Source organism: Elgaria multicarinata, chromosome 11 (genome assembly GCF_023053635.1).
Source record: "Elgaria multicarinata webbii isolate HBS135686 ecotype San Diego chromosome 11, rElgMul1.1.pri, whole genome shotgun sequence".
NCBI classification, from domain to species: domain Eukaryota; kingdom Metazoa; phylum Chordata; class Lepidosauria; order Squamata; family Anguidae; genus Elgaria; species Elgaria multicarinata.
Genome location: NC_086181.1, coordinates 34,265,576 through 34,287,565, shown reverse-complemented (window position 1 = coordinate 34,287,565; position 21,990 = coordinate 34,265,576). Strand labels below are relative to the sequence as shown.

Here is a 21,990-nt window from a genome sequence, read left to right as displayed (position 1 = left end):
TGCCTTCTGATTGCTAGTGCTAGGAGGCTTCAGTGTGAAAGCAGCCGTAGTGGCTGTGTTAATGAGCAAAAGCACTGAGAGAGAAACAGCTTCATCACACCAGCATTATACTGTGCATTCACTGCAAATTACATACAAAGGACTCTGATGTTTTCTACTTTATAATGTGCTTTTATTGTGAAGTACTCCGATGCATCCTGCTGAGATTGCGCTGCTTCCCTAAAAGAAGCGCCGAAAATAGAATTGTGGAAAGAGCGACTCTTCTTATTCCCCCACAACCCCAAGGCTAATTTTAACATACTTCCTTGTCCTTCTCCAAACACCCACTGGGGGCGCAGAAGGATGATTTTTAAACTTCAAATTAAACAAACGCTTACATCTACGTAAGTTTTAAAGATAAAGTCATCAAAATCGGCACAGTAGTAGATATTAAGGAAGGCTTTCAGCATAGCAAATTTGAATCGGATTGGGTCATCCGTTGTTTTTTATGATTTTTTACATCCCCCCCCCCCTTAAACCCTTTTCCCGGTATGCAAAGGATCTTAGGAGCGCCGCTGCCCAGGTTGTGATATAGCTAACAATAACAACAACTTTATGCTATGGGGATAATTCTAGGGAAACGGGTATGTGGGATGAAGCTCAAAGGCACCCTTTCAAAAAACAAAACCAGTATTCAGATTGTATCCAAACACAGAAGAGAAAATGTTCTCAATTGCCAGAAAGAAACATGAGTAAGCCCAAAATGTTTCAGAATGATATTTCCTACCTGAGATGCTGCAAATAATATTTCATTTTAATCTTTTGAAAATATGCAAAGAATTCAAAAATATATACCAAGTTGGCAACAGTTCATTTTAACAATGCATCTGAAGTTCCTATAATTCTTATTTTTGCATCCATAACTATTTTTGTTAGTATCTGAAAAGAATTCACCCAAATAAAAATACTAATGGGACTGTCTTTATATTAACATTTGGGTGAATTCTTTTCACATACTAACAACAAAATGTAGAAATAGGAATGTATATTTAATTTGTTTAGTGGTTATGGTTTATAATTGATAGGAACTTTAGAAACAGTTGTTAAAATTAATGGTTGCAACTTATATATATTTTACAGTTTTTAGCATATTTTAAAAATATTAATAATGTTTTGCAATGAAATTTTATCAGCAATCCCTGAGGAATTAAATGTCTTTCCAAAATGCATCAGGCTCATAGAGCATTTTCTGGCATTTTCTCCTTTCCTTGTGATAATGAACACACTACATCAACGCAATCAGGATTGAAAATTCCTGTTGCAGGTTCTGCTGCCACCCTATGGTTTGAACCTCCACCCCATCCCAGCAGACCTTTTCCCATCATGCCTTGCTGTCTTTTCCTGTATCACTAAGGTTGCATACACTCCTTCTTACAACACAAAGCCAGCATTTACTTTCAACCAGTGCTCAACTCCTAGAACTTTGTCTAATCCCAAGGTTTAATTTAGGAATATGTAAAGTCAGAGTTAAAAGACAGTGTATTTGAGGATATGCCACATGCTTTTTTAAAAGCTAAATAATTCTATTGTTTCTAATGCTTTAATCTTTGTAAATCACCCAGAGAGCTTCAGCAATGGGTCAGTATAAAAATGTAATTAATAATAATAATAAGTTCCCCACTCGCCATATAAAGTATCTGAAGACTAGTGCACAAGACTTTAAAATCAAGTGGATGTGTGGGTTCTGTAAAGGTTTGAACATCAACACCTTTTTTAAAAAAATCGCTACTGTGTCTGATCACTGCTATCCATTTCCCCTTGGTTCCACAGGTGTGTGGTCCCACAGTGCATCAGACGTGTGGGAAACACATATACCTCAAGGGCTACTGCTTTCTCTTGGACCAGAATCTGAGGCTGACCAAACGCTTTCCTGAGCATCTGCCAGGTAAGATCTATGAAGAAGGACTGAGTAAAGTCAAAAATCAGCAGTCAAATGAAAGGATAGTTACAAAGGACAGTGAGATCAACGAACACGCTGGCATAATTTTCTACAGCAGGGATGAGGAACCTTTTTTGGCCTGAAGGCTGCATTGGCTCTGGCAAGCACTTTGAGAGAGCCACATGCCAGCAGTGGGCAGGGCCACAGCCTAAAGTTGTCAGGGCCACCACCACTGCTGGCAGGCAGCCCCAACAAGCTTACGTGAACATATAGTCACCATTCATATATACAAACATCTGGCTTACAGATGTAAGCCAGGTCTAAACCTTGTGTCAAATCATTACGAACGTGGAATAAGAAGAAGTGGGCGTAGGATTCTTGCAGCTTTAGAACACATTCCTAACCATGTCTACTTGGGAATAAGTACTGATTTCAATTAATTGGGGCCCATCTATACAGGGGATTTATTCTGGTCCTACTGCGCTTCTCACACAGTCATTACACATGATGTCCCCTCCTTCTCTGCAGCAACTCCAGATTTTCATGCTATTTTTGCAAAGTCATTTTGTGACGGATTTTCCTGTCATGCTAGCTTCAGTGAGGGTTGGCAGTTTGTGTGACCTTAACTAGTAATACTGGCTCCAGTGCTGACTGAGGGGATGTCAAGATCTGGGATATGGGCGGCAGGGTCTCTAGGCAGGAACGCTGGGGCCGGGACGGAACCGGCTGGTTCAGTTGGAAGACTGGTGGAGCAAGCTGAGGGTGAGGCACAGGTCTCGGGCGGCAGAGTCCAACAGAGGGCCAGAGACAGATCCAGGAAACAGGCACAAGGTCAGACACAGGTTCAGAATCCAAGCAGGGGCCAAAGGCAGGAAATAAGCCCAGTCAACAAGCAGGCAAGGTCCGAGCAGGGATCAAGGCAAGAAGCAAAGTCCAAGAGGAACAGAGTCCAAACAAGGGCCAGAGGCAAAAGTCAATGGTCAAAGGCAAAGCAAGGTTCAGGCACATACCAGGTAGTGAAGGGGCCAGAGGCATGGTCAGGACAAGCAAGAGGTCCAGCACAGTGAGGCAAGATCTGAGGTAGCAGATGATCAGGAACTGGCTACAGCTAGCACGAGAGACTGTGTTGCTGTGGCAAAGGCTGAAAGTGAAATGCAGCTCTTATATAGGCCTTTCCTGGCAGCTCCCAGCTGTTCCGTATGAGCCTACCTGGGAGTGCCTGCTGGTCTGGGCCTGAACCCTGCAAGGCTTTACCAGCCAGGGCTCGCATCCTGCAAAATCCTACAGCTGGTTATATACAAAGCTACCGCCAGATGGTGCTGCAGGACAGATCCTGACAGGGGAACAGCCTGATAGGAGGAAGGGAAAGTTACATAATCAAAGGGTGGACCCGAAGAGGGGCTTCGCCTTCTGCTGATTATGCTTTGCTTTCCCCCAAATGAGCGCACTTAAAATCAGCCCACTGAAAACATGTCTCCTCTGAAGTAATTCCCATTGTCTTCCATTGCATGTAGCACAGAAATGGAAAGAGCAGTGGGGAAGGGAATTGCTTTGTTTCAAATCTCACTCATCTGAAGGTGTGGGCATGCGTGCCTTTAAAAGCATGCTGAAAACATCCCGCTAAACATGTCTATTCTGAAGTAATTTCCATTGTCTTCCATTGAACTTACTCAGCACAGAAGCAGAGGAAGGGGTGGGGAATTCCTTTGCCTTTTGTTTCAAATCTTGCTCATTCAGAGTTGACAACTTGCGTATAACTTTATTTTCTTGATGCCACAAGACTCCACCCACATATACCTGAACTAATGCAATTTCTAATGCAGTCTTCCACACAAAAGTGGCCCTTTTATTTAGTCTACACTGCTTTAATTGGCTAAGTGTGCCACTGGACAAGCAAATCCAATATGATGAAAATGCAGTTTTAAACTGAATCGCATTGGACAACATCTCCATGTAGATGGGCCCTGGTAAAAATATTGGCCCGCCCTCCTATTTATAAACATGCATTGAAAAGTTGAGAATTTTTAAAAACATTCTAATTGTATAATGAGACAACATGATGTTAAGTTAGCTCCATGATTCTGTGCCCTCTAAACTTTCCCCCTCATTTTCAACTGTTTCCTCCACTAGAATGCCCCAAACGGCTCACTGACATAGTTCTTCTGATAGACGGTTCAGGGAGCATTGCAAGAAATGATTTCTCACAGATGAAGACATTTATATCTGAGGTCTTGAAGCGTTTTCAAAATACCAATACGCAGGTAAAAGTTTTGGTTCTGTATCTTGTAACACAGTCACGATCCTTCAAATGATTCTTCCATTTGCATGGACTTTAGTGTTCCTTATGAAATATTTTCCCATCATCCACTACAGCTGATTTTCTTCCTGTGAATTCCCCACACTGCTTATCTGTTTTATATTGTTCCCTCTGACCTCCTATGATTTGTGTCTCCGTGGAAAAAGACAGCTGGGTGGCATAAATCATGGTAAGTTACGTTAAGACATGTATACAAGTGCTCAACCACTCTCCCAAAAGGAGCAAAAAAGAAGCACTTGTATTTTGATGCTCGCAAGCACTTGAGCCAATAAAACAGTGGATTTGTTAAACAATTAAAATGGCAGCAGAACTAGTAGGGGAACATTTTCCAAACAGGTCATGGAGAGGACAAACTTGTAGAACATGTCATGGCAGAGTACCGGACAGACAATGGTGAGAGGTGTTCTCCTATACTCCATCCAACAACATCACAAACCAAAAGTGGAGTTTCAATAGTTCGAGTTCAGAGCTGAAAGAAGTGCACTACAATTGCAAAAACCAAAACTAAGCAAACCCCATTTTTAAGTGTGAGTACCAAAAGATAAAGAGGAATGCTGCTGGTTATAGAAATGGTTCCAGAAAAACGTCGTCTCGATTCTCATGGAAAAAATGAACCACTGAAGCACCCACATTTTGCCAGCATGTTTCAGCTGTACCTCCTGTCATCCACAAGGCAATATGGTTCCCTATTGAGTGCTATAAATAGCCCTTCTGCTGTTTATATACCTGATCATTTATCTTGGGCCTCTTAGATCTCTTTCAATTCACTTCTGTCTCTGATTCACTATTTGAATGTGTTGCAATGTCAACCCATTCTCTTTCTTCATAACAACATGGTATTACTTGGAAATAATGGCTGTCCATCCATCTATTCACACATTCCAGTTCCTATCCTGACACCATTATATGCTCAAAGTGGGTAATAACAATGGAGAACTTCTTGTCTGTATCAAATATAAAGTTAATTCTCTGTTCACAACTTCCCTCCAAAACTGAGCAATACAATGACAGAATAGAGTTCATGGGATACAGTTCCATCCACCTCTGCCCATTTCTTGAATACATCTCAACAACACAGGAAATCACACCGTATCAATTTCTGTGAGTTCTAAGGACTGCTATGGTGGCTACAGTCCTGTAGCACTGTAAGGCAGTGAGCCCTCCACACATTCAGATTTGGACTTTTAGACCTCCCAATCAAGAAGTGTGTAATAGATGAGATGCTAGCCCCAAATTTAATAGCATTTGGTCAGACTTTGTGGAGATATCTGAAACATACATTCCTGTGTCCATGCACATGACCCACCTTAACTCCCACTCTCTTCTCCTTTCCTCTCTTTCCTTCTTTTTTCATTTCCTCCCTTCTCATTTCTGTTTTGTTATGCATCACCTGCCAACTTTGCCTGGATGAATATGTGTGTACACACACATACACTCGTCATCCCCCATTCACACACCACCTCATTCACCCACAGAGTGGGTTCCCATGATGGTGCAAACCCAGTCACAGACATTGATCTAGTTCACTCGAGATGACAACCCACCATGGGTGATCATCCATGATGGGCTGTTGTGTCATGTGAACCCTGCAAGGCAATTTTATTGTGGGTCTCTGGGAATGGCTAAAGAGCTGCCCAGCCAGAGCAGCAAAAAATCCTGCCACTCCTCACAATCTCACTTGTGTCGCTGCCATTCTCCCTCATCCCTTCTCAGCACCCTCTGCCCCAAACCCCTAAAAATTGCAAGGAAAAGACACAGAGAGTGTCCCAAACACATTTACGTTTTCTTTTTCATTTTTGGTCCTGCGCAACTGCGCAGGAGTGAATAACAGCTGCCGTAACATTTCCACTATTCCCCCCTCTGTGTTACTCCTATGCCATGACATTTGTGTACGTTTCCTGCTCCTGCTCACTGCTCTGTAACCCATATCAAAATGTGACAGCTAGCAACTGAGGGAAGCCACAAGCAGGAAGGGAGGAGCCAAAAGTGGCTGGAGAGAAGGTGTTTGGCCAGCAGATGTTCTTACTTTGGGAGTGGGTGGTGTGCTTACTTTAGTGTAATGTGAATCAGCTTCTTTTTTTTTTTTTTTTTAAAGTGTTCACTAACTGTCAATATAAGTGCTGAAGTGGAAGATGGGAATACAGGGATGCTTCGCTAAATAATGGTGGACTTGTGCAACCTCAAAAGTCCCTGGGGGAAAGAAAGATGCATTTATAAGCATAGGGGTGTGCAAGGGGTGTGCCGGGTGTGCCCAGGCACACCCTAATGTCTCAAGCAATAAATGCTGAATTAAGAGGGGGCACCGAGTAGGGTTCCAGAGGGAGATCCAGACGCAGCAGGAACAGTCCTCCGGCTGTGCTCTGGCTGCTCCACTGCCCTGCCCCCAACAGTGCACCATTGCTCCCAGCAGCAGGAGTGAAAAGGAATCGCTCTGCCTGGAGCCTCTCTGCAGTGAGCCATGCTTCAAAGAGGCCAGGAGAAGTGACCGCAAAGGCTCATATTGGCCTCTTAAGCCCCTCCTCTGGCCAGCGTCACCACAAAGCCCCACCAATGCTGGGGCTTGAGGAGCATTTCTTCATTCCTCCCCTCCCCCCCCCCACACACCTGCAACAGCCCTCCCGCAGTCAGGCAAGCTGAATGTAGAGTAGGGCATCCGTGTCTACAGTGTTTGATAAATAAATGAATAAAATAATGTCCTTTATGATTGAGTATTCAGTAAACGTTCACCTTTTTTAAAAAAGGAATCCCTGGGTGCACACCCGAATGAAATGTGTTGCATACGCCGATGTTTATAAGGGCTCAATAAATTCATTCCATTTGGCAAGCTGATGCTGGGGGTGGGGACTTTCCTTCAGTAGCCAGCCATGCCTTATTCAAATAAAAAAAAATCAGAGCACAAATATATATATATATATATATATATATATATATATATCACATAAAATCCCATGAAGCCACATTTTCATAATGTGAATTAAAATTACTCTTAATGCTCTCATCAAAAGCAAGTCCAAACAAGAAGGTCTTTCTGGAAAATAATTAAGCTGAGACTTAGGTGAGCTCATGCCTGGCTTACTGGGATTTCACAAACCAGAAGCCCTTATGTAGTGCTTTGACAGATACAGAGCATCATCAGATGAGCGTTTTATTGCACACTCGTTACTCCCTACTTACGGATGTTTGCAGGTCCTTTTGATAATGATGTCCACCTCCTATGTAGCTCCCACTCCTTCTTACCTTCTTTCCATTACAAAATATACCCCTTTATATCCGTGTTTTTTTTTAAACGAAATGCGCCACCATTTCCTGCGGTGTGCAGGAAAAATTGTGCGATAAAATGGCCACTGAATGGGCTGCGTAGTCATTGTTTACTTCCTCTTTCTTCCCCTGTGTGCAGAAAGAGGAAGTATCCTAGGACAGAAGTGGGGAGGAAAACAATGGCAAGGAAACACAATTTCCCCCATCTGATGATGTTCATAGTGTTTAAGTTTATGTGAGTGAGGCAAACCTGAAAGCCAAACATAAAAAACACTACAAGAAAATTATATAGTTGGACTTCACAATTCTGAAAACTTCATAAAGCATGTCTGAAAAAGGTCTCATATCCAGAGTTTCCTCCATATCCAGGTTGTATTATGTCATCAATTCTGCCAAGGGAAAACATAAATTGGATCTGGGCACAGGATTCACCTCCTGAGAATGTCAGCATTTCATTTGTAAAGAAAGTTTCTAACCCCTAGGCTTAAAAATAGATGGATAAATCCTGTTCACATCTGAAATGCCAAATGGGAATTATCAGGAATTCCATGGCCAGGACTGCTCTTTAGTCACTCGAATAGCATTTTGGCCCTCCTCATATCAGAAACTGAATATATTAATGAAAATTGAGGCAACTTGTTTACTTTGCATAATTTATAACAGTTGGAAGTTCAGCTTTTCTTACCACAAAGTTTGGATTCCAAAACTTTGATTTGTGGTGTTTTTATTCAGCCCAGAGTTTAAACTTTTCCCAAAAAGGAGACAAATGGGTACAGTCAACATATATTATTTCCCTAAATATATCTAAATCTTTCCCTCAGTTTCCACTAGCTGTGTCTAACAACTCTCTCTGTCTCTTTCTCATTTTAGTTTGCCTTGTCCCAGTACTCTAACCTCTATCAAGAACAGTTTGACTTCCTTACGTTCCAGAGAACCCCAAATCCTGATGTACTAATTAGACAAATCCGGCAATTGGGTGGGCAGACTTACACAGCTACATATATCCAGAAAGCAGTGTAAGTAATTTCCTTTTTGTTCATCTGGTTCCACATGAAATGCTGGTTGCTTCCACACTAACCATTTAGTCTGAAATGACCATCTTTCATTCACACACCCTTTAAAAAGAATCCTGATAATGTAGCTTTCAAATCATTGCATTCCATAGTTCTCTGCATTGTCCTGTCTTTTTTTCAGGTCTAATTTGTGGTGATTCCACCATGCCACACCACACTATCCAACCCTGCCCCATCCCACGCAAATGCAATTGCAGCACCATCCTGTCCATCCCTATTGAGTCTTTTCAGGGCTACTGTGCCTTTACTGAGAAGCTTCCTTCTTGGGTGTTCCTCCTCTAATTACTTCCTGAATACTTCCATAAGATGCAAATTGGTAGTATTTGGTCTAATTCTTAGAATTCCATAATGGGGATAGAATTTCACAGAGTAAAAGTAAAGTAAAGTCAGTACAGTATACTATCAATTTGCATGGTATGTTTTTGCAGCGAGGAAAGTCATATGTCTGTACATGTGAGGTTCAGAACCACAAATTATTTTAAAGTAGTACCCAGAGTTTTCCTTAGCTGTGGGAGGATGCTCTAAAATTAAGCTATATCCTACACTGAGATTTTTGCATGTATGCTGGTACCTGGTCCAGATTTGGAACTTGTGGTGGAGGGAAGTGATTTATTATTTGTATTTACTCATTTTATTGATAGGTTGTTTTTTTCATAATTTATTTGCATTTAATACTTATTTGTATTGCCGTTTATTTTTTCAATTTTGATTTGTGTGTCATGCTTTCAGAATTTGATTTTTGTGTTATGTTTATAGAATTTGGAAGGAAGGAAAGAAACTGTTTATTATTTCTCGTTCACATTTTTTCCAGACGTGAGCTTTTTGTCCAAGCTAAAGGATCCCGCAGTGATGCCTCAAAGATTCTCATTGTGTTAACAGATGGAGTGAAATACGGAGACCCCCTGACATACACCACTGTGATACCAGAGGCTGCCGAAGCTGGCATCATCCGTTTCGCCATTGGGGTGAGAAAGTTAGCAAAGAAATCCTCAAAACGTTGGAAGGAAATCAGAGCAGGACTCAAAACATAAAGGAATGCTTACCAGATTGGAGCAGGGTAGCCAACTTTTTTCTAGGCTCATTTTTCCAGCAGCTAGACCTGCAGATATTAGTAGGTAACTACCTGCATACTGTGAAAATCTTCACTTGTTCATTTCAGCAAATCAAGCTGCCCCTAAAGGCACAAAAGCAGGCTGGGTCATTTTCTTCTGATCAGTTGGCAACTTTTAAGTTGAAACAGTGTGGATGGAGTGAATAGAAGGAAATGTATTCTCTTTCTCTCGAACCTTCCAACAAAATTCCTTTCTTCAATATGCCTGGGATGCTGCCATTTATTGATTGATTTCATTTGTACCTGCCCTTCTACCAAGGAAAATGGCAGCTTAAAATCTTTGTATATTGTTTTTAAGTGTTTTTATCTCATGTGAACCGGCCAGAGAGCTTCGGCTATGGGGCGGTATACAAATGCAATAAATTATTATTATTATTATTATTATTATTATTATTATTAGAACTTGATTAAAATAATAATAAAACAGTGCATTAAAATACTATAAAAACACAGCAGCAGCAGAATAAAACAACATCCAACCTGCTTACACTGTAAGCTTCATCCTACGTATTTGTTTCCCTCGAATTATCCCCTACAGCGCTAAGCTGTAACCGTTGTTATTGTTGTTACCAGGCGGCTAGATCCTTTGCATACCAGGAAATGGGTTTAAGGGGGGAAATGTAAAAAAATAATAAAAAAACAATGGATGACCCAATCCGATTCAAATTTGCTCTGCTTAAAGCAGAGTAATATCTATTACTGTGCCAATTTTGATGTCTTTATCTTTAAAGCTTATGCAGATGTAAGCATTTGTTTAATTTTTCTTCAAATCCTGCTCCTGCGCCCCAGTGGCCAAATGATACGCTCAACAAATGATACGCTCAAAAACTAGTAGCAAAATATTGCACTTCTTTTGGTTAAGAAGCGCAATAAAAGCAGGATGCATGGGAGTACTTCACAATAAAAGCAGATTATAAGCTGGAAACCGTCAGAGTCCTTTGCACGCAATTCACAGTGATTGCACAGTATAACGCTGGTGTGATAAAGCTCACTAAAGGCCATCTTGAATAAAGCAGTTTTTGCCTGCCAATGGATGGAGAACAGAGAGGGAGTGAACCTACCCTCCCTTGGCAAGAAGCTCCAAAGCCTGGGAACAGTCATGGAGAAGACATCTCTACTACAAGCTCCTCTGAAGATGGCAATATCGAATGATGGGCCTTTCCTGAAGAACTTAAGTCCCGGGCAGGCTCATATGGGAAAGACATTTTTTTTCAAAGTATGGTTTTTTCTGGGTGCCAGGAAGAGAGGACAAGAAAGAGGTGGAGGAGGGAGGTGGAGAAGTGAGAGAGAGAGAGAGAGAGAGACACTTTCTCCTCACGTGCCACCTCAGCCGTATAAGTGGGTGAGAGTGGGAGGGAGAAAGTCTTCAGCTCCAAGTACAACCCAAGCTAGAGAAGAACTATGGAGGAAATAGACCCAGTTCAAAATTGAGGTGTGCATTACTAACATGCCAAATTCAAATTCTAAACAGGATAATTATGAAATTTGTCAGTATCGCTATTGAGAATACGTTTCATTCTCTGCTTTGCTCCTTCTCTCCTTCCCTGGCATGCTGCAAAGGTGGGGAAAGCATTCAGTAAAGACACCGCCTATGAAGAGCTTGTCACTATTGCCTCTGCACCGGCCTCAGACCATGTCTTCCGGGTGGACAATTTTGACGCCCTCCATGACATCCAGAACAAACTTCAAGATAAAATTTTTGCCATTGAAGGTACCAAATCCAGCAGGTGGACCTGGGCCTAGAGATAATGCTAAGATCTGTGGCTCTGACAGGCAGTTGTAAGACTGGACCTCATCCAGTCTGTGTTTCGTGGATTATACCTTAGTGAAAATGCACTTGAAGTCTACTAGGCTCTGGATCCCAAAATTACAACTGTCATGAAGGCTGTTTTGTGTAGTATTATTGCCTATTCTATATGAGTAGTTATCAGGGGATATTGGGGAGGAGATGAAACAGAAGTCTACCTATCTGATCTCAATTATACCTGTCTACTGATATCTCTATCCTGCCATTTCCTTCTGTGGAAAATATTGGGTCAAATCCAGTTTTAGTCATACTTGGTGTAAAAAGCTATTGAAATAATTAAGACTTAAGTTAGTCATTTCTAAATTAAGTCCCATTGATTTCAGTGGATCTGCATGAAGCATGACTGGTCTAAATCCTACCCATTGTGTCATTGGGGACAGGAGATTATCAGCAGATAGATATGTAAGTGAATTGGGAGATCTATGAGCAGGAATGCATGTCACAATGACAGCAAAAGACAATATTGGAATGTACATCCAATTTGCGCCTGTACTCTGCAAACCAAGGTTATCAGACACATTTCCATGGATGGCCAATATAGGAGCTGTTCACAGAACATGCTAACCCATACTCAGTGTGTTGCCTGAACCCAGGACATTTTCTGCAGGGTGGCTTGTTAACCACCCTGAACAACCCAAAAACAAACCATGGATGCTCAGGGTGGCTTTTTCAAGAAAAATAAGCCATACTGCATGGTTACCAGGGTCTCCCAGGGAAAGAGCAAAGGGTTATGGTGAGGGGGCATATTTAAGGGGACACACTATTTCTGCTTGGCTTGAGAGCTTGCTATTTGCTCTGCCACCTTTACCTCTCCATGGCCATCAGGCTCCACCCAGAAGCACCAGGCTGAGTTGATCTCTTCTTCTGACCACCCAGCTGCAGTCCACTGCCCCATCATGACCCACAAGGCTCCACCTCTATCCCATCAGGTTTAGGGTTACCTAGGGTGACCATATGAAAAGGAGGACAGGGCTCCTGTATCTTTAACAGTTGTATATAAAAGGGAATTTCAGCAGGTGTCATTTGTATGCCTACAGCACCTGGTGAAATACCCTCTTCATCACAATAGTTAAAGATGCAGGAGCCCTGCCCTCTTTTGTATCTGGTCATTCTAGCTAAAGAGGGCAGGGTTCCTGCATCTTTAACTGTTGTGATGAAGAGGGAATTTCACCAGGTGCTCCAGGAATACAAATGACACCTGCTGAAATTCCCCTTTCAATACAACTGTTAAAGACATAGGAGCCCAGTTTTTCTTTCCATATGGTCACCCTAATCCGGTTCTCAGGTTCTGTCCCCAGCATTTCAGGGACTGAACCTGGCAGCCCTATGTACCTCTGTCTTTCCTCCACCTTTCCCCTGCAGGTACAGGAGTCCAAAACAGCAGCTCTTTCCAGTTAGAGATGTCCCAGGATGGATTTAGCACCTTGCTGAGCCCGGTAAGTCAATGCCCTTGGGGAATCAGTTGGAGAATGGACTGTGCAAACTGGGCCATGCGGGACTCCAGTGTTTGAAGGGCTAGGTAAAAGAGATGTTTGCAGAGTTAAATCCCCTCGGCGGCTGACCTGGAGGTTTTCAAACAGAGGAGAGATTGGCACAAGATTTGGTCTATCCAATTCAATTTTGAAATGGCTTCTGAAGTCCTAATTTGTCCAGACTTGGAGAATGCATGTTTTTAAAAATATCCTAGTGTCTTAGGAAAGGAAGCAGGATACAACCCTACATTTTGGGGTTATTTTCCGTCTCGGTTACCATCATCTCTCCTTTGCTGGTATGATGCTATCACCTCTTCAATTCTTTTCGGTGGTTTAGGGAAGTTCCGTGTTGGGGGCAGTAGGAGCCTATGATTGGTCTGGAGGGATTTTCCAATATGGAGAATTTGGCAGTTCAAATTTCATCAATGTAACCAGCTCAGCAAAGGATATGGAGGATGCTTATCTTGGTAAGAATCAAAATCAATTTTTTTCTTCTCTCCTGTGCTCTTGGGGCTTTTAAAAAAACAAACAAACAAAAAAACTTTTGTAAGTGTTTGTCCAATTGGTGGGATTTCGGAGCAGCCCTTACAGAAAATGTCTCTTTGGAAGAGGGAGTACTGAAAGTTTATGATGTAGGGGGTCGACTCAGCCTTCCATCCTCCTGAGGTCGGTAAAATGATTACCCAGGTAGCTGGGGGAAAGGTAATCACGGCCAGGGAAGGCAACGGCAAACCACCCCGCTATAAGGCCTGCCAAGAAAACATCAGCGAAAGCTGGCGTCCCTCCAAGAGTCAGTAATGACTCAGTGCTTGCACGAGAGGTTCCTTTCCTTTCCCTAGGTTGAAAGGGTGTTAAGAGGAATGTACAAGCAAGTCCGCAGGTGGTACTACCTTCATGGTAACATGGGTCTTATCCCGGCCCGGCCCTGCCATGCAGCACAATGAAGTGACTTGCTTCAGACGGCACCATGAGGAGGGGGTGGAGGAAGACAGCAACTAGTGCCTGGCTAATGCAGCAAGACGTTTTAAAGTGGTAGTAGTGGGTGGGGATGGGGCACTTGGGGGCTGTGTCAGGCAGAAAAATGTCTTAGGATGGCACTGGTGTTTTCTTCCAACCACCACTGCTGTTTTCCAATATATCCTGTGCCAGACTAAACTGTCTTTAATCCCTAACCTGACAGGTTGTTTGCAAAATGCACTGGTAAACCGACTTGTGAATTCTGTATGTTGTTCCCCAACAACAACCACTCTGTATCAAAGCTTAAAGGGGCAATGTCTCCACTTTGTATAACGTCGTGAATCCAAATCCTTCCATAATTCCTTGTGTGAAGAAGAATGGTCTTGGGGCAATTTGTACTGCCTTGGACCTTTGCGTATTGCACATAGTGGCTGACATTGTGCAGGTAGATTTTGTCTTGCCCCAGAACCATCCCAGAAGCAGCTGCAACTTACTGCTGGTTGAGGATACCCTTTAGAAACCTTAAACAGAGGTAGCTACACTTTATCTTCTCACCTGTTTGACTACCTTTGCATGTGTGTGTGTTCCCCTGGCAGGTTATTCAGTGCAGGCAGTTCGAACGGGCAACTCGATTAGCTACGTGGTGGGGGCCCCTCGTTACCAGCATGCCGGCAGGGTCATTTTGTTCAGCGATGAAAATGGGGCGTGGAAGCCAAAATCAGAGCTGTCTTCAAAGCTGGTAAAAAGACTTCAGGATAAGCTGCAGGATAAGACTTCAGGATAAGAACCAGTGAACTGGAGGGGGAAGGGAAAGGGGCGAGTGGGGCGAGTGCAGTGGTGATCCCAGGAAGCGCGAGCCAGCTCAGGTCAAAAGATAAACAAGGCAAAATAACGCAATAACGCATGCATGTGAAAGTGACCAGCACTTGATGCGCTAATGAAACGGAGGTCAAAATCGTGAGTGCATACCAGGAAAAAAAGTAGGCGTGATGGAGCTCTGAGGGAACCCATCAGGAGATTAAGGGGGCAGCCAGGCTGAAGGGGCTGATTTGTATGTCTGTCTGTTTGTGTGGGTTCTCTGTGGGGTGGGTGGTTTTGTGCCTCTGTTTTTGCCTTTTTGCCACGCCAGTTTTGTATTTCTGAGAAATGGGTATTTTGTTGGAGCAGAAAACTGGATTCAGAGAGGTTTTGTTTTCTGGGATTCAGACCCCCTTGTACAAAGCTTTGTGTTCTAGTTTCTTGTCTCCTAGCCACACCATTTTTGCCTTCTGTGAAATGAGTGTTTTGCGACTGACCACATCCACATACCAGCCATTTTGTCTTGGTACCCACAACGCTTCCTCAATATTCCAAATGTGCTCACTGACTCAAAAAAGATTGGGGGTGCTGTATTAGTTCAAATGTGGGTGTGTTTTCTTAGCTTTTGATAAATAGAGTTGTTGGCCATGTGGTCAACAAACCAGAAAGAATTTCTGTTGCAATTGTACCCACATCCCGCAATTATGTCAAAACATTTTATATTCCATTTTAAATCTTTATAGGCACCACAGCAAAATTATTTTTTCAGCTATTTACAGAGTTTGTAAAAGAATTTGAATGTCTGTGTGTAGGTAGTTGTACACAAGCAATTGGTTATATTTTCAAAGCAGTTTAGTGTCATGGCTCCAAACTTGGGAATTCTGGGCAGCGTAGTCCTATGAAACCTCCAGCAAGGTCTTAAAATTTCAGTTCCCAAAGTACTTTGAGAGGAAACCATGACAGCTAAATTTGTAATATGTAATACAGGCCTTAGCTAGACCTAAGGTTTGTCCCAGGATTGTCCCGGGGTCGTCCCTGCCTGCTCCTGGGATCCCCTGTGTGTCATTTACATGAACAGGGATGACCCCGGGACTATCCCAGGATAAACCTTAGGTCTAGCTAAGGCCAGTGATCAGCAGTTGCACCACATTTGGGTTCCTTGGAGGAAAAAAGGTGGGATATAAATGCAAAAATAAATAAATAAATAAATAAATAAATAAATAAATAAATAAATAAATAAATTTCAGCTAGAGCTTCTTCTGGTTCAGTTCCAGCCCAAGCAATGGTTGGGAGACCCCAGTGGATGGGGACAGGGAACAGAGGAGAAGAGACAGGGGAATTGGCCAAGGACAGGGAGATCAAGCAAGGGATAATTTTTAACAATGAAAACTTTTCAGCCCCCCCAGATTGGCTCGTACTTTGGGGCTGCACTTTGCTCTGTGGACCTTGACAGAGACACCAACACGGACCTGGTTCTCATTGGTGCTCCCATGTACTATGACAGCGTGGCAGGTGGGAAGGTCCACGTCTGCCACAGACAGGTAGGTGAAAGAGGATGCTGAATCGGTCTGTGTGGCACAAGGCAGTACCAAGGGCAGCTATGTGGGGCAGCTATAGGGTGAGGACAGAATCCAATGTAAGGGAGATGGGAGGTGCTCTTTTTTCATCAGGGGCTCCAAAGTGGCTTGCCAAATGGAAACAGTGGCCCAGTTTGCATGATCACTGGGTATTTAACAAGCCATGGTGATTTGTTAATCCCCTTGCGCGTGCTGGGTGATTTGCATCATTACCCTCTCCAGGCGTGGCTTCTTATGTTGTCTAAACCCAGAGAGGGTGGCTTGTTGGGGGTGGTTAACAAACCATCCAGGACCCATGGCCTATTGAAGGGTTGTGGGGTGGTTAACCAACCCTAACAAGCCACTCTTGCCAGGATCGGCCAATGCAAGAAGCTTCAGCAGCAGGGATGTGAGTTGGCAACCTGCCGCCCTTGGGTAATAAGCCACAGTGGGTTGAGGTGATCATGCGAACCAGATCAGTGAAGGGGGGCAGAAGGAAAATTGGAAGGTGCCGGTTATATTAAACCCAACAGCCCACTGCTGAAGTAGCTCGTTTCCTCTGAGTCTGATCCCCTTGTGGCACCAGGGGGTGTCGTAGAACAGTGCCTGGGGCTCAAGAGGGTGGGACCACTTTCACCCAAGTTCTTATTCCAGCCACACAACTGTTCCCTTTCCTTCTTTGCCAGGGGGACACGTTTCTCTGCAACAAGGAATTGAAGGGGGAGGCCAAACACCCCCTGGGCCGCTTTGGAGCCAGCATAGCGGAAATAGGTGAAATCACTGGGGACCGATGGACAGATGTGGCAGTTGGGGCTCCAATGGAGGAGGAGAATCGAGGAGCCGTGTACATATTCCGGGGGAGCAGCAGATCCATCAAGCTGGCCTACAGCCAGGTGAGGCCACTGCTTCCTGCCCTCTTCACCCCGCTGCCAGGGGCACAGGCCTCTGCCAGGTCCCTATGCAGCCTTATTCTTACGGGCAGCACAATCTCCCTTCCTCACTCCCTTTCTCCTGTCCACAGCGCATCCCAGGCTCTCTGCTTTCCAGCGGGCTTCATTACTTTGGCCAGGCCATTGGGGCTGGTTCGGACCTTACAGGAGACGGACTCCCAGACGTAGCCGTGGGGGCTGAGGGGCAAGTGATGCTGCTGAGGTGAGGAGCATGGGGTCTGGCACTGGCCACTTTTGTGTGTGTGTTTTTTAAAGGCTTTCTATGTGCACGCTCTCTCCCTGGAGTGCTACAGCAGACAGTCCTCCGTCTGTCTCATGAAGATATAAAAATAGACCCCTAAAGTAAAGGAACACTTTTAAATGGATCTGTAAAACAGCCTGGTCATAGGGAGGGGAAGCAGTTGTGTCAGTCACAAGCAGGAATGCTGAGGAAACTCAGGACGGTCCCAAAACATGTTGGTGCCTGAGGTGGAAAAACAACACCATGGCATTCCTCCCCGCCCCCCCCGAAATACAGTAATTATCACAGTTTACTGGGAAACTCCCCTGTGCAAGCTCTCATTAATGTCAAAAGGGGGAGAAGCCCCATGGGTCAGGTCTCTCTGCTGCCCATCATGACACTCCACATCTGCTGCTTAAGGGAGCTGCTTGACTCTTTGCCCGACTTTGTCCCATGCAGAAGACAAGTGAAGAAATTGCATTTCCCTTGTAATGCAGGGAAAATGTAATATATCAGCAACCAAAATGTTTCCTTGAGTGTGAGTGTGGGTCCCCACACAGCCCAACAAATGTGTAAATTGCCCATGTGGCAACTGTTTGGATAGATCCTTCCTTATGCGCTTTGCAAAATATAAGCCACAGTTCTACAGTCCAGATGGCAGTTTCTCATACTCCTGGGTGATCCCAAGCTCTCAGAGTGGCTACCAAATGGCTCAGTATCTCCCTCCGGCCCATACCAATTCTCCCCCTGCTCTGTCTGTAACAGGTCTCGCCCTGTGCTCCAAGTAGTGCGCAGGATCACCTTTGCCCCATCTGTGATCCCCATCTCTGCCTTTGAGTGCCAGGGCCAGGATGTACTGAACAAGGAGATCAGCACGGCTAACATTTGCTTAAACATCAAGGTGGACCCTCGGTTTACACAAGGTAGGCCCACAGGTCTTGAAGGGGATATGTTTGGCTCGGGTGCTGGCAGCCACAGGATGCCAAGGGTGGCCCTCTCCCCCATACCTAAAGCATCAGGACAATAGATAAGATGGCGCGTCCCATCGTTGAATTACACATACTTACCCTATTCCTGTAGCTTTTCAAACTGTTCCTCGGATCCTTTACATCATTCAGGCCCTCATTAGGGGTTACTTGCAGATGAGAAAATTGGTGATAGCTTGCTTACCACTACTGGTCTTCTCAAGCAATGTACACCAGAAGGGAATATTGGGGCACATTCTAGTGCGTACATTTGGTTGTGAGGCAACAGCAAGGCCCTAAAGATCTGGACAGCACCCCTCATGCGCTAGAACATGACCTAGTCTTTTCTGCCGTGCTGTGGGATAATTTCTCGGAGGACAAGAAAGTTTGAAAACTACTGCCTTGTTTTGATGTGAGCCCCTCATTAAGTCCAGCACCCCCTGAGAGGCTGGAAGAAAGGTCATTAGCAAGAAAGTGATCCCCAAATAAGGCCTAGGCAATGTTGTGGACTTCCTAAGTGTAGTGTCCTGTTAACACTGCAAGCATTTCATCCTTCTAAAGCTGTGAGCATTAGAAATTCACCAGATTTTGTGTTACAGGACCTTTGTGGAGAAGCTACACAGAACAGAACACAACACTCCTCAGAATCCTAATAACTCTGTATTTTGTTGTCAATTCCTCTCCCTCAGGTAACAGCATTTTGAGCACCGTTCAGTACACCTTGGCTTTGGATCCTGGACGAATAAAGGCTCGGGCCACTTTTGTTGAAGGTTCAGACTCCTCCACCATCACTGAAGAGGTGCAGCTGGGCTTGAGGGAAAAGTGCAAGAACTATCGCATAAAGTTGCCGGTGAGTTCAGAGCTCCAGTGTGGGCATTAAAGCAAAGAGAGAGAGAGAGAGAGAGAGAGAGAGAGAGAGAGAGAGAGAGAGAGAGAGAGAGAGAGAGAGAGATGTTGTCATGAAATCAAGAATTTTCCTTCTCATTGTTATTTCCTGCCTCCTCATGACAAAAGACTTGCATAGAAGACAGCCTCACGCCCATAAATCTCCGGTTGAATTATACCCTGATAGGAGATTTCATTCCTGGTACTGACAACCTGAGAGCCGTCCTAAGTGAAGATGAGTCCCGTCAGTCTACAGCATTGGTAAGCCTGTACACTGTGTGTTCCCTCAGCTTTGTCTGACTAACTATCCTTAAGTGTAACTGGCAGAGAGCCAGGGCTTAATTTACAGGGAAATGGGCTTTGACAATGTCACTTTCTTAACCTTTGTCATTTTTGACTCTGTCACCCAAAACTTGGCTAGCCTGAAGTTCTCAGTCAGCAGTGTGAAGGACCCTCATGTGGAAAAGCCATTGGATGTAGATTATGATTATAGAGTAACAGCTATGCAGTTGACTAAATTTGAGGAATAGTTGACTTTGGCCTTAGCTAGACCTAAGGTTTATCCCGGGGTCGTCCCGGGGTCATCCCTGCCTGCTCCCGGGATCCCCTGTGTGTCATTTACATGAACAGGGATGATCCTGGGATAAACCTTAGGTCTAGCTAAGGCCTAAATGTCAACTATTAAATGCAATTGGCTGTTGGTTTGATACAATGGATACTGTTGTAGCAGGAAAATCGGAGTTCAGAATTTCCACTCGTCCTTGAAACTCAGTGGGTGACCTTGGCCCAATCATACTCTGTGTGCCAACCTAAGCTCCCTTGAGGAAGCAACAGAAATAAGATAATACATAAATAAATTTTGGTATCAAAATCTTCAGAGAAAGGTTTGATTCATTAAAATCTCTAATATAATTTCAGGATTCTCACCTGTCCCCAAAGGCTGACATTCTCTCTGTACCCTTCCCTCTCATCTCTTAACAGCTGCCTTTTGAAAAGAATTGTGGCAAAGATGGAGTCTGTAAAGATGAATTAAAAACCTCCTTCAATTTCTCAGGGTAAACCATTACTTTCTTCATCCTATTCCCTTACCTCAATGCAATTTGCCCAGGCTTGCTGCACCTCAGATTGGCACAGTTCTAGTGAAATCCTGGTGCTCATGGCTTCAGCATTTAAACCACTGCAGAGCAGAATGCTTAGGGCATTACCAGGGCATCACACCAGGTTGTTCCCGGCAAAGTTCAGACCTGGGGTCAACAATGCAGTGCCTGAAAGCACCAGTGTGCCCCTGGACCACCTCCATTGGTAGTCACCTGACAATGTACCCAGCACTCCATTAAAAATAAATAAATAAAGGTACTGGTGGCTTCAAAGAGAAGTGAGGGCTTCCAGCTGCTGCCATCTTTATTTCCCAAGAATACCTCTGAGCTCCTTGGGTGACCAGAGGCTTTCTTAAGAAGTAAAGTGGGTAGGTGGATGGACGGATGGATGGATGGTTGGTTGGACGGACTTTGGAGCACCCCTGCCTACCTGAAAGTGAAAAAGAAAGAAAAAGAGACCCGTCTCTACTGCCTGGTAAGTCAGGTAGAGGGTTAGCAGGGCAACGACAGCCAGTGCAGGGGGCAGCTAGAAAGGGCAGTAGGGGGTTGTGGAAAGCCTGGGAGGCTAGGGCAGTGAGGACCAACAGGGAGCTGGGGATGTTCTCTCTCTCTCTCTCTCTCTCTCTCTCTCTGTATGTGTGTGTGTGTGTGTTAGCCTCACCAGGTTATATTTCTGTGAAATGAATGTTTTGTTGAAGCAGAAAACTGTGAATTCAGAGTGGTTTTGTGTTCTGGAGCTCAGACCCCTTGTATTCAGTTTCTTTTGCTGCTGTCTTATCTCCTAGCCTCACCGGTTTGCTTCTGTGAAATGGCTGTTTTCTGACTTGCCCTACCCACCACACCAGCCAATTTGTGACTAGGCAATGCCTAGTCTCAGTATTCATATGTCAGTGTTTCAAATGAGCCCAACAGGCCGAAATGGTGCCACCTCTTTGCTCATTGCCTTTCTTGAAGCCTTAGTTTGAGACAAGGTATAAAACTTCCTTTGAGTGCCAAGCTCATCCCTGGAATACATGAAGCAGTAATAAAGAAGGGTGAACATGTGTAGACTACTTTCTCTTCTTTTTGGAGGGTCTCTGTATATCTGGGCTGGATCTCCATGATCTCCAGGTCAGAGGAAATGGTTTCCAGGCAGAACTGAGTCCCAAGGCCTTCTTCCCCTTTTCTTCAGCCTGCCTGTACTGGTAGTGGGCCTGACCCCTGAGCTGAATGCTACAGTCTTCATCCGGAATGATGGAGAGGATTCCTATGGCACCACCCTGACTTTCGTATACCCTTCAGCACTGTCGTACCGCAAATTGATGCTACTGCAGGTATGAGAGACACAGGGGAGCTAGAAGTGTCAGCAGGGTGCCCTAACCGGGGGCTTCCTGCCCCATTAATCAGTTTCACAATGTGGTCTCCCACTGCTCAGTCCAACAGGAAGTATGTGGTCATTAAATGTGCCTCCATCCCTGCCACAGAGGAGGACCCTGTGAGGAACACCACCTGTGACGTCAATCACCCCATTTTCCGGAGCAGTGCTGAGGTAAAGTCCATCCACTAACATGGCTGGGGTTGGCTTGGCCAACTGATTAATAAATATCCTCTGTTTAAAGGGATAGAT

General features: G+C 44.3%; 1 protein-coding gene across 4 annotated transcripts in view; it reads left to right on the top strand.

Annotated features, from left to right (window-relative positions):
- LOC134406772 (integrin alpha-M-like) overlaps window positions 1-21,990 on the top strand; it is a 49,743-nt gene that overhangs the window by 10,776 nt on the left and 16,977 nt on the right. For 3 of the 4 annotated variants that reach the window (XR_010025982.1, XM_063138334.1, XM_063138337.1), the window contains exons 5-21: window positions 1,810-1,924; window positions 4,049-4,179; window positions 8,364-8,509; window positions 9,378-9,531; window positions 11,238-11,388; window positions 12,847-12,920; window positions 13,294-13,423; window positions 14,510-14,652; window positions 16,109-16,252; window positions 16,954-17,160; window positions 17,289-17,419; window positions 18,203-18,360; window positions 19,092-19,252; window positions 19,417-19,548; window positions 20,269-20,342; window positions 21,556-21,697; window positions 21,799-21,912. Coding sequence is in view for 3 of the 4 variants with exons in the window: in XM_063138334.1 (XP_062994404.1) it covers window positions 1,810-1,924; window positions 4,049-4,179; window positions 8,364-8,509; window positions 9,378-9,531; window positions 11,238-11,388; window positions 12,847-12,920; window positions 13,294-13,423; window positions 14,510-14,652; window positions 16,109-16,252; window positions 16,954-17,160; window positions 17,289-17,419; window positions 18,203-18,360; window positions 19,092-19,252; window positions 19,417-19,548; window positions 20,269-20,342; window positions 21,556-21,697; window positions 21,799-21,912 (2,307 nt within the window). In the remaining variant the exon portion in view is untranslated. The remainder of the gene's footprint in view (window positions 1-1,809; window positions 1,925-4,048; window positions 4,180-8,363; window positions 8,510-9,377; window positions 9,532-11,237; window positions 11,389-12,846; window positions 12,921-13,293; window positions 13,424-14,509; window positions 14,653-16,108; window positions 16,253-16,953; window positions 17,161-17,288; window positions 17,420-18,202; window positions 18,361-19,091; window positions 19,253-19,416; window positions 19,549-20,268; window positions 20,343-21,555; window positions 21,698-21,798; window positions 21,913-21,990) is intronic. The other variant, XM_063138336.1, reaches the window with a different exon arrangement.